The sequence below is a fragment of the Lepeophtheirus salmonis genome, chromosome 10 (assembly GCF_016086655.4).
Source record: "Lepeophtheirus salmonis chromosome 10, UVic_Lsal_1.4, whole genome shotgun sequence".
Lineage (NCBI taxonomy): Eukaryota > Metazoa > Arthropoda > Copepoda > Siphonostomatoida > Caligidae > Lepeophtheirus > Lepeophtheirus salmonis.
Genome location: NC_052140.2, coordinates 5,697,955 through 5,713,679, shown reverse-complemented (window position 1 = coordinate 5,713,679; position 15,725 = coordinate 5,697,955). Strand labels below are relative to the sequence as shown.

Genomic DNA, 15,725 nt, shown 5'->3' with positions numbered 1-15,725 from the left:
CTTATCTAGGAACATGAAAATATTATTCAATTTCTTCATTTCTACGAGGAACCTTTGGGATTTTATTTGGTGTTTGAGAAAATTGAGGGCGGTCCACTTTTTGACCATATTCGGAATCGAAATTATTTGAATGAGGCAGAGGCGAGTCAAATTGTTTTGGAGTTAGCAAAGTAAGTAAAACTTTACCATCTACAATTTTTTATTATTTTTAAATTATCCGTTACTATCTACAAATTCGAAGACGAGGACTTCCCTGTAGCGTCTACTCACCCCAGCATTAAACGGATATGTTTCCTATTGTATAAAATTATTAACCCTGGATAGTTATTTTATAATTCTATAATCATCAGTGAAAAAATTGAAAGTTTTTTTTCCAATTATATTATATATTTATAAATTCATAACCTAAAATAGTGATTAGGGGAAAGTCAATTAAATTTTATGTATTGTATATTAAATACGAATATATCAATATATTTTATTGTAAAAATTGATCAATTTTTGAGAGCATACAATACCTTATTTTGGATGACTCCAAACTACTTTATAAACTGCCTACATAATTATAGGGAGTTTCTATACTACATCAATAAATAAATAATTATTAAAGAATACATGCTCTATATAGAATAAGACATTTTTCTTTAGATGCATCAATATTCTGAAGGTGCTTAAATGAAGCAAATTCCTTCCTTGTGTGAATAGTTAAAAGTATGATATTTCATGAGGGAGAAGTTTTTTGTAGTTGTAACCAGAAGAGGTGTTTTTATTTTCCTAAGCTGTTATGATTATTCTTAAAGAAGGAACATCAACATATAAAGTAACCACGAGTGCGTGAAAGAAGAACAGTAACACTTCAGATTTATTTGGAAGTTATAAGTGAAAGTTCTTGGTAGACTTGGAGTAGAATTTTAGGATCGACATGGTTATAATTCCTGTCAATATCATTTCTAGATATTGAATGGGATTTGTGTTAATTTCCTTCCTCTTACGACTGATGACAGCTAATTGAATTGAAAGTCATGACAGATAAGCAGCTCTCCTCCCAACACATTCTTCAAATTTTCATTGTCACCACGTTAATTTTTCGTTTTGTTTTTTGTTTTTTTGTTAACTTAAAGGCAGATCATATATTCTTACAACTACCCACCCCATATACACCCTCCTTAAGAATAAAAAAAAAGATAACAGCTATGAAAAATAAAACACCCTGTCAGTTTACAAGCTACAAATAACCAATGATGATTTTTGAACAGTGTGTGAGGGGTAAATTGTGGACTTAAATTTAAATGAATCTGGATGGTTTTAGGGTGAATATTTTAAGATACTAGGTTGCGTTAGTAGAAGTAAGGAATATTCCATTAATAAACAATATTTGTTTGTTTTATCAAAAATCAACCCTTGTCAGCATGTAGGCGAGAAGTTAGTTGGTGTCGAGCAGATCTTGAAGGTCGTATGGTGCTCTCAGAGTCCTATTTACAATATTAAAAATGGTGGCTTCAGATCAGAGACTTAAGAGGTCCCCGGAGTGGTAGATACAGCAAAATTGTGACTATAGAGTATGTGGAAACTCCGATCACCAGAAGTTTGGTCAAATTGATGAGGCATCATGTCAGTTATTGGAATGTGAGGAGTTATATGAAGGATTTGAGGCAGGCATCTTATGTACAACGACATCGGAAACTGCTTTCAAAAGAAACCAAGGACAACTGGGTCAACAGAGTCTAGACATATTAGAAAGCATAATGGGTCAACATTTTGCATCTTCTCCTCAGACTGTTCCTCCATCGATTATTCTATTCGAGGCTTAGTCGAAAGGAGAGCCTCTACTACACCTCACCAAAACTTAAATGACTTCAAGGTCTCCATCGAGTAGTAGTGTATAACTATGTCGGGGGCCTTCATCAAGAAGCTCTTCTACGCTTTTCGGCAATGGTTGGAGACCGTGATAATAGTCAAAGAAAATTATTTTGAAGATTAGAAAGATATACATATTAATAAAACGTCTTTGATAAAGCCTCAATGTTGTACTCCTTATCATTCTTTTAAATGTGTACCTTTTATTTTTTGTTTGAATATGGTAAACTTCTCCATCTCCATTTTTCAAATTCAACTTTGGAATAGATAAATAACAAGAACGCATATTCAAAACATTCTTTAAAACCTCGATAATCAATTTGGAAGAAATAACGACTTAAAAAAACTCTTTGCTCTTGACAATTTACCTTAAACTCTGATTAAATAATTTTTATTACTATTCCTCCATCATCACCCACTACACTTGAACTTTTTCCCAATTACTTCATAATTGAGATACGTTTTCAAAATATCATATCATAGTTCTTTTGATGAACTTTGTATGTAATTTAAAATGCACTTCGTACGGTGAGTCCATATTTAAGAAGCACAAATACAATTCTTGTGAATTGAACTCTATTTCAACTTCCCCCCCTTCAATAATTCTTAGAATTTTTATTAGCTTTTGACCTCCGGCAACAACAAAAAAAAGCAAATAAGTAAAAAAGATATATATAAATAAAACTCGCAGAGGTTAATTAAACTTTGTGATCAAATATTTATAAAGACTAAAGTGGCTTGAATTCTGAACAGTTTCATTTTAGAGAAACTTTATTTGTCTCTGACATCCTTTTTAGGGCTATTCGTATTTATAAGGCATCATGGCTATTTAAATTTGGCATTATATACTCTTTCATATTTAATTTATAAGTGAAAAAAATGGTTCACTTATAAAATAAAATACAAATGTAATATATTGCTATTTTAAGACTTTATTGCAAAAAAAACCCAAAAAACTTTGGCAATTTTGTTTCACCAGGTTAGTAACAAAGTATTTAAGTATTATTTTACAATATTTCAAATTGATCGGGGTTCCTGGTTCTTAGTTCGTCCCAAAAATAACAAAATAAATGATTGCATAGATAGATAATAGGGGTTCTCTGTCGAGATCTAGGGGTTTTTATCCTGCTAGCTAATTCCTAGCAAACTTTATTCTCTGGGGAAATCCCTCATTTAATTACTTCATAATATAAGTTTGATTTAAAATATATTTTGTTCATTAAATTAAATATTAAATACTTATTGAAAATTCAAATTTAAAAAAATAAAATTTTTATGTATTATGTTTTTGAAGCAGTATGAGTTGTGGTATTTTAGATGCCTCATACTTTTATAAAAAAAGAAGTACATAGATTCAGGGGATGTGCACCAGTTAACTATTACTCCTTGGGTCGAGTTATGTATTTCTCATTCATAAAGCCCCCAACTCCACCGAAAATACTAAGCTTCAAATACTATTTAATTATTTTTTGTCGCAGTACAGATTGGGTTACAGAATACAAAAACCGGGGACTTTCAGGCTCTAAAACTAACTTAAGTCCTATTAGTGATAATATTCAAAATGAACAACATTATAATTTAGAGAATCTGGGTATTTAAGACAAACTTAAAATCCAATATTTCTTCTTAAAATATACAAAGGAATGCTTCAATTTTATAGTATTTATTATTTACCGGATCTGGCAGCTAAACGTTTTTACTTTTGTATTAAAGTAAATGTTTTGATCAAAAATTAGCAACAGCAGGCAAATTAGTAGATCTCAGACGGCTTGCCTGTTGTTGCACCTTTTGCATTAGAGCCCTGCAACCAGCAGGCTACAAACTATCGATCTTTAGTGACGTCATTTATATTCAACCTCCTTTTTATCAGAGATGTGTTGCAAGTCAACAACCAGGCTTGTCAAGCTACTTGACGATATTAAACTAATATACATATAAGAGAGTACAATTTCATAGCTAAAATACAATATTTGTATATTTGACAGGGACTTCATTTCACTTTAGTCCGTACTGTATATATGTGCAATTTTTTCAGATGGTTTGGTATCCGTACCATATTTTGGTTCTGTATCGATATGGAGGTATGGAAGAGCGCTTTGATACGTGACCAGCCGTCTTTGTTATATACAAAACCGTCTCCGACGTCTAAAACTCAACTCAGGCATCACTAGAATCCATGTAACTCTTTTGATTATATATAAATTTTTCTGAAATGCCACTCATTAGCTAATTAATTATTGTGATATAGAGCGGCAAAATAAATTACGAGACGTAGTCAACTGTCCTTCAAACTAGAATATATTCATATCTAGATAAATATACAGTTATTTTTCATTCTATAAGTGCATTTTTTGAATTTCTATTTATAAACTAGGTTTTCTCATTTCTCAAGATTGAGGTCAAAAGAATAGTTTAAAATTGGTTATGTAGTCTAAAAATAAATAATTTAATTCATCAGTGTTCATTATTTACAAACGAAATCTGAATGCTTCCTGGGATACCGTAGTTAAAAAAATATTTCCTCTGATCCTGCTCAACAACAATTGAGGATTCAAGGATTTTGTTTAAATATCAATGATTTGACAAGTAAAAAGATCCCAAGAGCTCTGTTACTAATTATAATTATAATTTTATAAATACAAAACCCAAGGAGTCTTTTAATGTATCTTTGTGAATATGAGCTGATAGGCAATAATTTGGGATTCTAAATCTTTTACATTTTTAGAACCACTTACACAATGTTACCACTAGTGATGTGCAAAGTCCTTATTTAGGACTAATGTCTGCAGTCCATCCATTTAAAACTGAAGACTGTAGTCCGTCCATTTAAAACTCGGTCAAATCCAGTTCAGTCATGCAAATAAGTTCTAAAAATTATAAAGGTTTCTCCTTGATAACGTCACTCAACTTTATTTCTTCTTCTTTTAATAAGTTTTAGTAATGGAAGTCCCACGAGATTAGATTATAAACTTCTAAATTATAATGCACTTTTAGAAAATTGCCCGTATTTTTTTCATACTTTATAATGAACAATAAAATCTTAATATCGCTTAATATTATTTCTAATAAAGATCTAAACATATTTGTGTGTTTCATCACCAAAGGTAGTACCTTCAAGTGTGCGTAATATTATTCCAATATAGGATATGGTTGAATTTTTTTCCGCCCTCAGATTGGTTTTGAACTAGTTTGTGGTGTCAAGGGTTCCTTGTATGTATAGGAATCCACCCCGGGACACTTGTAGGGCAGAGAGAATTCAACGATATTTTTGAGACCCTAAGTTCGTAGCTATCCCACAATACCCCGTGCCAATCTGAGGGCAGAGGGTATTCAAACATATTTTAAGGGGCCCTACGCTATTTATCCCCCCTCCTTACCAATTCTCTTGGTCTATTTCTTAGAAGATTGGATTGATTTTAAAAATTTGCAAGGAAATTGTGTTGAAATAATATTACTCACACTTGAAATACTCCCTTTGGGGATGGAACGAACAATTATGTTGAGATATATACTAGAAATAGTATTAAGCAAATTTAAAATGAGTTAGCATGAGTTGTTCATGAAGTTTGAACAAAATACGGGCAATTGCCCTAATTGGCAATTTTCTCCAACCAATCTCTCACTGGCGATAAATGAAGTTTGTCCCTCCAAGTTAAACACTAATAACGATGTGTCAAGTGTTCAAGTATAAAGACTGCACAAAAGAGTGTGTGTGTTCATGAATGACGGAGTGTAACAGTAAGGATTTGTTCCAGCAATATAAGTTACAGTCTTTGTCGGACTCAGAGTAGAATTGAGGATTTACTGTCCTTGACGATACAGAGTGGGATGTGTGTGTATTTCCTTCCCCTAGTAGCTGCTACTTTTATCCAATCTAATAAAACGTCATAAAAGCTTAGCTTGCCTTTGGACTAGTTCCAGCCTATATGCCCTTGTATTCATATGCTTATTATCATAGCAGCTGCTTTTAGCTAATCTAATCAAACGTCTTGAAATTTAAACTTATCTCCTCCAAAACATTCGTCAAATCGTCAGGGTTAACATCTCATTGTACACTTTCTTTTCTTACAAATCTAAAATAAAATTCTTACGATTTACAACCCTTGTGATTACTTTACTAACTAAAAATAACTTAGGAGCCTCCTTAGTAACAGACCCGTTCTTCTATATTCGTATAAATACAAAAACACATTCGAACAACAAAGTTCCTCCCAAGGAGTGTTTTTTTTAGGGTATCTTTGTCATTACGAACACATATCCAGACAATACATTTGCATTCGTAGAGATAAGAATATATTTGAATAAACAACACTGAGATGCGAGTAGTTCATAAAGCATAAATTATATGCATAAACAATTTACATATTCTTTTAAAGTATTTTAATTATTTTTTGTAATGTATGTGCGAAGGGAATTGTTACTGAATTTCACATGTTACCAACTGTCATCATGTTTATCTAATCTATTCTTTTTATGGGTGACTAGGTATTTCTCAAAAAACTAAAATGAGGTAAAATTTCCCATCACGAGTTAATGAATTTTCCTTTCTCAGGTCTTCACTCTATGTCTCTCTGCGTAGCTTAAGAAATAATAATCCTACCTACTATTGAAATATGATACAACAGAGTATCTGTTAAAAAGCGAAGGAGTTTTTTTTTGACTGTATTGATTCTTTGTATAGACTTGTAATTGATATTATAATCAGATAACATATACAAATATATAAAATTCATGTTTCCTACAACAAAAAAAAATGATATTGTAAGCTTGACAATTTGATTAATATTATATACCTATATGGAGGAGCATCTTAACTGTCATAAACCTCACTCCGTATGTACTCTGATGCAATTTAATTCTTCTCCGAGTCCAAAAAACACTTACAATTATAACTCCCTAAACAATTTATAAGCTCCACAGCGTATGGGCTGGAGGGGCTTTAGCCCTCACACAACGTTAAGGAATTTTTTCTTTTTACTAGAAAATTTAGTATTTGAAATAATTTTCAAAATATTTATTTAATTTTTCAAAAAAAATTTCAAAAATTTTATTTTCCAAGAAAAGCTACGAATTATTTAACTTTTGTGGATTTTTGAAACTTTTGAGAATAGCTACAGATTATTATTTTATTTTTTTGTGAATTATTGTAGATTTTTTTGAAAAAAATCTACAATCCAAGTACTCCGCCAAATATAATCCTGCGGACGCTCCTGGCATACACGCTTATTATCAGAGGTGGATTCAGCTAGAAAATATAGGGTTTTGTGAAAAGCTGGACTATAAATTTTTGGGGTTTGAGCCACACTATGAGAATCTATATAATAAAAGTTATCCAATATTTACTCAAGTGAGCTAAATATATTTATAGCATGTGATAACTAGTGGGGTAATGGTCCTTATTCATGACCAAGGATTGAAGTCCAGTCCGACTTGTTGGTCCTTAATGAAGGTAAAATCGATCCCTCATTACTTCATTAAGGGTTTTTTTTTTTCTTTTTATAATTAATTTGTTAAATAGTTATAATGTGCAATATTCTGATAGTTTTCAAAAAAATCAAACGAACACACAAAAAAAAAAAAAAGATTCGTAAAATAGTAACGTCGACTATTTTCTCTCCTCATTATTAATGTTTGATGTACTTAAATGGCGCAGTTGTAGTTTTCACGAATAAATATTATTCATTTTGCCTTCCTTTCATAAAAAAATAATAATATTACTGAGATATTATCTAAATTGATATCTATTACTTCACTCATGAATGAAAGTTCTTATAATATATTTTTAAAATCATACAACTACGTGATATTTAATTGATTTCTATAAACTATTTGACTTATATAAAAGAAATATATATTCGATAAATTTAAAATAATATTAATTTTAGTGATTATAGCTTTAACTAGTAATAAGGAATGATAAATTAATAGTAATAATTTTCAATGGAGAAGTAAACAGATTGAATCTATTTAAATTCAAAATTTTATCAAAACTTCGTCAGTAAACTGAGATTCTGTGTACCCCAAATTTTATAAAATTAAAACAAATATATTTTTTCGGCATGAACCATTCTTAAGAATAAATACAATTTTTTTTTAGTTTAATATATTTTCCTTAAATGATACATAAATTTTGCAAATTTAAAATCCAGTTCGGGTGAATGTGATTTAAATGTTTCTTTTTAAGGCATTCATTCTATTGCTTTCCTTATTTTCGTTGTTTCAATATAGGGTACACTGTTATAGGGCTACTATTGTACTGTTACCTGTTATTCTATACTTATATCACACTCACTCATCAACCATAATAACTACCCCTTTTGTAAATAATTAATATTTCATGGAATTTTGTGTCGAAAATGAAATTAAATTGTTTAACTATAATAATGTCAAACTATATGTTTTTGAATAATGTAATTTCGATTCTGCATCATGTAGTAAAATTCTTATAATAACCACTAACTGCATACAAAAAATAAAAAAGAATGTTCCCTAACACAGGGTTAATGACTTTTTGAAAAAAAATGAATTGAATTCCTAGTGTTGGATCGGTGCATTATCGGGCTGAGTCGATCAAGTAAGAGACTCACTGGGTTCGTTCCAAAAAATGATCCTATACTGAAGACTGAAGACGTACACCACAAAAGAAGAGAAGCTCTTACAATTATACAACGGGCCTGCGAAGCCATAGGAATGCTCTATTTGGAAATAGCAACGAAATGAATTTTCATAATTCATATATATTATTTAAAAAAAGATATGTGGCGTTACATGTTTTCTTTTTCTAATTTTTATCTGTCCGGATCGCAGTCCATCGACTAACTCAGTTTAGACCGATGGATAGTCGGTCCGGTTTATTCAGTCCAGACCCACACAACACTAGTAATACCTTATACATATCCATTTGAAGAAGAGTAAAACAATAATAATGGTACTCGATGAGAATAATTTTCAAGGTACCCTCTATGTGAGTAACGTGCCTAAATAAAGAATACAATATTTTTAATATTGACAGACTCACAACAACAAACCTTTTAATTTTCTTTCCTTTTTTAATCTTGCACATGCTCAAGACGTTTTAAGTTACATAAGATAGGTATTAAATTCATAGCTTGTTTATATGTATTAATTCAGAGAGAGAGAGCGAGAACCTTATGCTTGCCTCATAAACATCAACAACAACGTACAGTCAAACCTCACAATTATTGTATGTACATTATTCTAAATATCAGGCCTTGAATCTTTTTTTAAGTACAAAAGTGAGGAAGACTTCCTTATTTTAACTTCTCTGCCTTATTTAATAAAACTAAAAAAACAAAAAAAACATCAAACACTAATTAAAGATTGGACAGATTCACATTGTCTCGGATTCGAGTCGGTTCAGATCTTTAGATGTAAATACTCTAGTCAATTTTAGATATATCTGATCTAGATCAAAAGCCAAAATTAGGCAGATACATGTATTGAATTTTATAAGACCCCAAGTTCAGACCTTAAGAAAGTAGCATCTGGATAAATGTTATATTTTTACTGATTAATGATGCTGAAACAATGAATAACCCAATCTTAATACTAGTAGATAGTGTTGGCTCAGTCTTAGGACTAATTGCCTCGTCTTCCCCCCACCCGCCCTCTCGGTTCAGTGTTTTTTTTATCAATCCGATCTCTTTTACCATTCAACGGTCCCATACCTCGATCCTTCCGTCCTAGTGTCATTTTTTTCTATTCTTCACTCATTGGTAGGATTGAAGAATATAAAAATGGTGGCTAGAACTTATCATATAACTCATGATATTATGAAAGACTGATAAAGACCAGTCCTAGGACTGACAAATTTTCTTAGGACCTGACTGATAGGATTGCAGTCTTATAAGCTTTTTAGACCGATCCAACACTACAAGTAATTATTTGCTACTATTAGAATTATTTTTATAATAACATTGGACACATCGTTCACCTTATCAATGTTAGGAACATTGATTAGAGGAAAAGAAGACGACACATCGACAGCTCACAATCAAGTATAGCATACATTTTTGTGTTGGTGAGGTGATACCCTTTGTGGAATAACCTGGCGAATCAACTGTATATGCTATTTTTCCCCACACATTTTTACTTGGTATTCAATTTCCAAAGACAAAAACTGTTAAAATGTCATAATAATCAGTTCTTTAGTTTGTGATCTATTGTGATTAGTTTGATGATACTTTTGTTATTTCCAAAACAATGGATCAAAAACAATTGCTTATTTTAATTTTACACTCCTCCTTGATGGGGAAAAAATATCTTTCAAGATAGCATGGCTTAAAAAATGATACGGGGACTTGGCTGTTTAATGCAAATAAAAAATAATAAAACTAATTTTAAAAAAAAAACAATATTGAACGATATAAAACGTGTTTTCTATGTGAAGCCCGGGACTTTTTAGCCACTGTGTTAACATCATTTTTTTTAATAACTAAAATTAAGTATTAAGGAACGTTATAAGCTTTTTAAGATACGAAAAGTCCCTCAAATCTTTTTGATGATTCGTATCCAAATCACGTCCTATCTCTAATAGTAATATATTCATTACTCAAGCTTCTTTGCAGAAAGAACCTCACTAATTTTAAAAAGGAAGTATTAAAGGCACATAAATTAGCATTTATTACACTGTATTAATGATTTAATTCTCGTCGTTTTTTTATGATTTGCTTTGATTTAAATAAAAATGGAAGGTGAAATGTTAGTAACCCTTTGTTACTTCTATACAAATTATAACTTTAAAATAAAAATATGTTGGGTTTGTTACAAAAGCTCAATACTTATTTTTACACTCTATAATTGTATATTTTATAAACAAAGTACCTTTCTAGTATTAACACCGCATGAAGTTCTACTAAATGGTATAATATAAGCAAACTTGGACTCTAACATTTGGAAATAACATTTAAAAGAACAAAAAACTCTTAGGAGATATTGAGTTTTATTTTATATATTCATTCTTTGTCAGAAACATTTTCAAAATGAAGAATACACACTCTGAGTTTTTCCCTTTATAAGTACTATCTATTTTTTACATTAATTAAAATTTGAACCTGATTGAACATATGTGTGTGTTCCTTACAATTTGTTGCGGAGTTTTACTTATAAGTCGTTGTTGGACTCAAAGTAGAAGTAAGGATCGAAATTAATGCCATTTTCTTTGTTAAAAAGGTAACTTTAATTTGTGTACGGTTAGTCGTCATTTATTTCGTCCAGTGCATTCTTAAAACTGGTCCTTAAGACCGTCTGTCCTTACAGCGGTCAGTATTAGTGTTGCTTAAAAAAAGGAAAAAAATAAAGTTAGTTTTTTTTTTGTATAAATTCAGGGAGGAAATATGACGGAACCTACGTACATTAAGTTCAAGATAATAATTTCTCCTGAGTGCGTTCTCCATTGGGCTATGTTGTTTCATAAAGTTCAGCGAGGTCATCAAAGATCGAATTTTATAAGATTTAGAACTGATATGCATAACTGAATTCGATCAAAACTGAGACTGAACTGAACGGGACTGCGGTCTTCAGTCCTAAACGCGTGAGTTACTAGCTTTGCTTTGAACCTAAAATTATCTTACCGTTGAAGAATTACTTATATATATAGGTACATATGTTTAATTTATATATAGTTGTGTTTCAGTTACGAAGTCTCAACAAGTTCCCGCTTGCAATTTCTTTGTGTTTTAAATGCATTATTTAATTAAAATATTAGTCGTTCTAATTACAATATATTAATTTTCATTTTGATCAATTAAAATTAAATGGTTATCATTTAATATTAGATAATATAACTGTGGGAACTTTATACTGCACAATAGAATATTTATATTTTTGTCATTAATTTTAAAATAGTTAAAATGACACCCTTAATGCGTCGATCATCCATGGAATATTCAATTATTGTATGGTCCTTATGAATTATTATTGTATATCCTTCATTTAAAGTTGTTCATATCATTTTTTGTTTGTAAATGGTACAATTTGCTTATTCAAGTTGTAACTTGCACAACTTGTATACAAGGTACATATTTTAGGTAGCTTTAGAAACATTTAGGGACTTTAGCGACGCCACAGGTCCAAAATAATGACCGACACAACCCTACATAGTAATATTTAACACTCCTATTCAACAGATACTAAATTGTCACTGCATCCACTACCTTGTACAAAAATTGATATGGGGTTCTACTTTTGCAAATATGTTTTAGTACTTGAATGTTACCCTTAATTATTGAGAATTACATATCTCTAAGACGCTCCAAATATATATGTATATGTGTACTAAATATAAGGAGTTGAAGGTCCACAATAAAAGAGAACAAATATTTGTCGTTTAGGAACAAACGAAGGAGCGAAAAAAAAAAAAAAACATCTGTCGAAGTCTTCTTCTGCGTGTATAGAAGTAGTATTATGTAGGTTCAATGTACATTTACATCAATGTAGATTCATAAATATAAATATGTAGGCTGTCCTTGGAGCTGTATATATTTCGTAGTTGTCAAGGAGCAGCAGTTCATTATACATACATATTATACACATCCAACCTAGGCCTATCGCAGAAACATAATACTAAATCAGGAAGAGTAGTAATATGCTTTAAAACTACAATACAATATACAACAATACATACAGACCCCTCCGGGTTAAAATACAACACTTTTTCACAATTACAAAAATGGTTATATTTAAAAAAATATCATCAAATTGGGAAAATGTAATTCATAAATACAATCAAGAGACAACTTTTATTTACATTCCAGTCGAGCACGAAACTTTGCAAAACAGTTCTTTACAAAGTGCTCGGCTCTAGGTTGGTTCAAACAGTGGTGATGGTGGCCTTCAGTTGGTACTTTGTTGCGTATCGAACTCCAAAAAGCTTCCCCTTGATGTGCCCAAAAATACCAAAGTCCAGGGGAAACCAGTCAGGGCTTTGGAGAGGTCAAGCGTCTTGCTTTTCAAGTTTGTTGAATAATATTTTGCACGGCTTCACCGGCTTTACTCGAGCCAAAGGCCTGAAAAGGAGTTTTCTTGTAGGCACTAAGGTTTAATTTTTACTTTAACAAGTGGCGCATGGTGGGTGGTTTGGCTGCTGTCAAATTCACGATCAAACACATTGACAGTCAGTGATGGTATAGTGGGCCATCAGCAGGTCTGGACGAATGCTCATTATCTTTTTGCATTCGTCAAACCAAAAATAAAAGCATTGAGAAGTTGGCAACATTGTGGAAGAAAAGCCCTCGACTTTGACCTTTCAAAAAGATGGCACTCACTCTTACATATTCAATATGATGCAAAAGTAATATAAGACTCATTTCCTTAGCTTTTGAAGCAACAATTTTATCCTATTTGCAGTCCGAATTTGAACCCAATGGATTTTGTGATCTTGTCAATTTTAGAAGAGACGGGCTGCAAGAATCCCATGTACTGAAAGCCTCCCTAATTAAAGAATAGGCCACATTCTCAAGGACGTAGCCCGTTCCTACTATGATGTCTTGCCTAATCGATTCAAGCCTTTAATTTCTGAAAAAGGCGACCAGTCTCAACAACCTATGATGCTCTAAACAAGTATGAATTTGATTTGACCTTTTATATTAAAAAAAATATATATATATAATTCTTTCCTCAAAACTTCCATCTTTCATCCTATTCTTCTCATAGGGATCCTACCCTAGGATCTTCCTTGATGGCCTTTGGACATCCCTACGAGGTTTATCATCCCACTTTTAAATGACGGACAACCTCTTGCTGTTCTTTCCCATCTTTTAATAATTTATACAATATCTACAATCTTTCAATTTCCCATTGCACTTTGATCAAATTAACTATTTGTTAGCTCTGAATTTAGTACTTTAGAATAAAGTTTGTCCGACTGTCTAAAAAGAGGCAAATTGTTTTGTCAGAGAAATTAATACAGTGTAAATGCCGTCCGAAAATACATGTAGTCCCATTTCATGCAAACTAAGTTCTTTTTAATTTGAATCGCTTTTGTATTATCATTGGGTTTTTCTTATTTGAAGAAATTGGCCTCCTCATCCTTTTTTTCCCTGCTTATAACTCTTTGTCATGTGTAAATTACAATTTTTCAAACTCTAGGACAGGTGCTGTTGTTTTTTTGTAGGAGAGATAATAATTAATTCTAAGCCTGTCTTGAGCACAGGTTAGGAAAAAACAAACTAATGTAGAACTCAGGATGTGCTTAAATCGATTTTTTTTCTGCACTTGGAACATAAAAAAGGTGAAAGTCTTTTAGGAATGGTCATAAGTTAGTGACCATCCTTTTTTTTTTTTTTTTGACGTAGTAATATTAAGTGATTTTTATAGTTAAAATATTATAACTTCATTTTCAATGCAAACTTTTATCCAATATTAATTACTTTTAACGAACTTCGGTTTTAAAAATGTATTTATTAACTTTGATGAGATTAAATTTGATAGTTGAGATTACAGCTGATATTATATTTGTAGCAATGCGTATACATTAATAAGAAAAAAGGGAAATAAACAAACCAAAAGAATGACTTAAAAGTGAAAATTTTATTAAATTTACCAAACTTAAATTAAAATTTATGAATAATTCCAAGGAAATACCTTTTTCAAATAATAAAAGTTACATTTCTTCTAAAAAATGAATCAGGAGCAATTTAATGCTCTTTTCAGCATTAATATTTATTTAAAGAGATTTCAAACAATTTTATTCCACTCTGTATATGCTTTAGAAACTACGTAATACTCGAAATAAAACAACAACATGCCTGAAATAAATCATTCAGGCATCTTCCCGTATCTCTCTCTATCTTTCTTTAAACAGGCATTTACTATTTGCTTCTTCATAATCATCATTAAAAAGATTTACAGGTAATCTACAATTATACACAATATGTCTGCCATTTAAAAGTGCAAATTGTTGAGCTTACACAAAAAACCTGTGAATTTTTTTTGTGTGTGTATTTCATCATGGATTATTTAAAAAAAGTTTTATAAGATTTAAGTACATGATGTATTGACCTTAATGGAATGCCCTTGGTATACAATATATATCAAAATGGGATCCCCAAAACTTCAATATTTTTTTGTCAAATATTGATTTGTTACATTGTAAGCCTATATTGTATCTCTCAACCTTTTTTCTTCAAAAAACAAGCCGACAATCACTAGAGCGTATTTGTTGTTAACTTATTAGTAGATTGCTTACATAGAGCGTTTTTGTGTGACGTAGGCCTTGTTTATTTGAGCAAGCAAGTTTTACAACTGTGAAAACCGTTTCATCATTAATATTAATGAAAATTGTAAACTATTAAATGTCAAATGAACCAAACAAATACCATGATATAAAACTTATAGAGGGTATGTTTCAAAATGCAGATTAACAGCGAGAAAAAAAACATTGCAGGTGGCGTGCACAGAAGTCTTGAAGTGTTTTGAGGATCTTAATTGAAATGCTGTATTTTCATTACTTAAATGGGAGGAAATCAATTTGACGGCATTTATATTTCATGTAGATAAACTCTTAATCTTTTACCAGGTGTAATTTTTTTAAAAATACATTGCTTCTTTTAATCGCACCATTTGCTGAAATATAAGTTATTTTAAGATAGTCTTCAAAATTACAAAAAAAAGTGTTATGGATTAAATAAAAGATAAAATGGGCAAACATTTATTAATTTGTCTATAATATTGTAAACTTGTAAAATTAATTTGTCGATGCAAAGTACATAAATTTTAACCCGATATTAGCACTCCAATCTTTCTTACTTTGTAATATGAAAGTACTTCGCTTTATAATTTTTTTTTACAATTGTAGGTATGTAAAAGTAATATCTGTTACACAATACTCTGTAATTTCTGAAAATTCC

The 15,725-nt window shown here is 30.9% G+C and overlaps 1 protein-coding gene and 2 long non-coding RNA genes across 6 annotated transcripts in view; 2 read left to right on the top strand and 1 right to left on the bottom strand.

Moving 5' to 3' along the window:
* The window catches only part of LOC121125462 (MAP kinase-interacting serine/threonine-protein kinase 1), a 120,230-nt gene that overhangs the window by 3,031 nt on the left and 101,474 nt on the right, over positions 1–15,725 (top strand). For all 3 annotated transcript variants that reach the window (XM_040720663.2, XM_040720662.2, XM_040720664.2), the window contains exon 3: positions 10–170. In XM_040720663.2, coding sequence (XP_040576597.1) covers positions 10–170 — 161 coding nt within the window. The remainder of the gene's footprint in view (positions 1–9; positions 171–15,725) is intronic.
* LOC121125466 (uncharacterized) lies at positions 2,465–7,466 on the top strand. Its single transcript, XR_005866665.2, has 3 exons — positions 2,465–2,836; positions 3,893–5,183; positions 5,259–7,466. It is a non-coding gene; the product is annotated as an uncharacterized lncRNA (long non-coding RNA).
* LOC121125463 (uncharacterized) lies at positions 8,238–8,987 on the bottom strand. 2 transcript variants are annotated; one of them, XR_005866663.2, is made up of 3 exons: positions 8,886–8,987; positions 8,626–8,834; positions 8,238–8,552 (listed from the first exon to the last, which is right to left on the bottom strand). It is a non-coding gene; the product is annotated as an uncharacterized lncRNA (long non-coding RNA). The 2 variants fall into 2 exon arrangements; XR_005866662.2 differs by lacking the exon at positions 8,886–8,987 and having other exon boundaries at positions 8,626–8,872.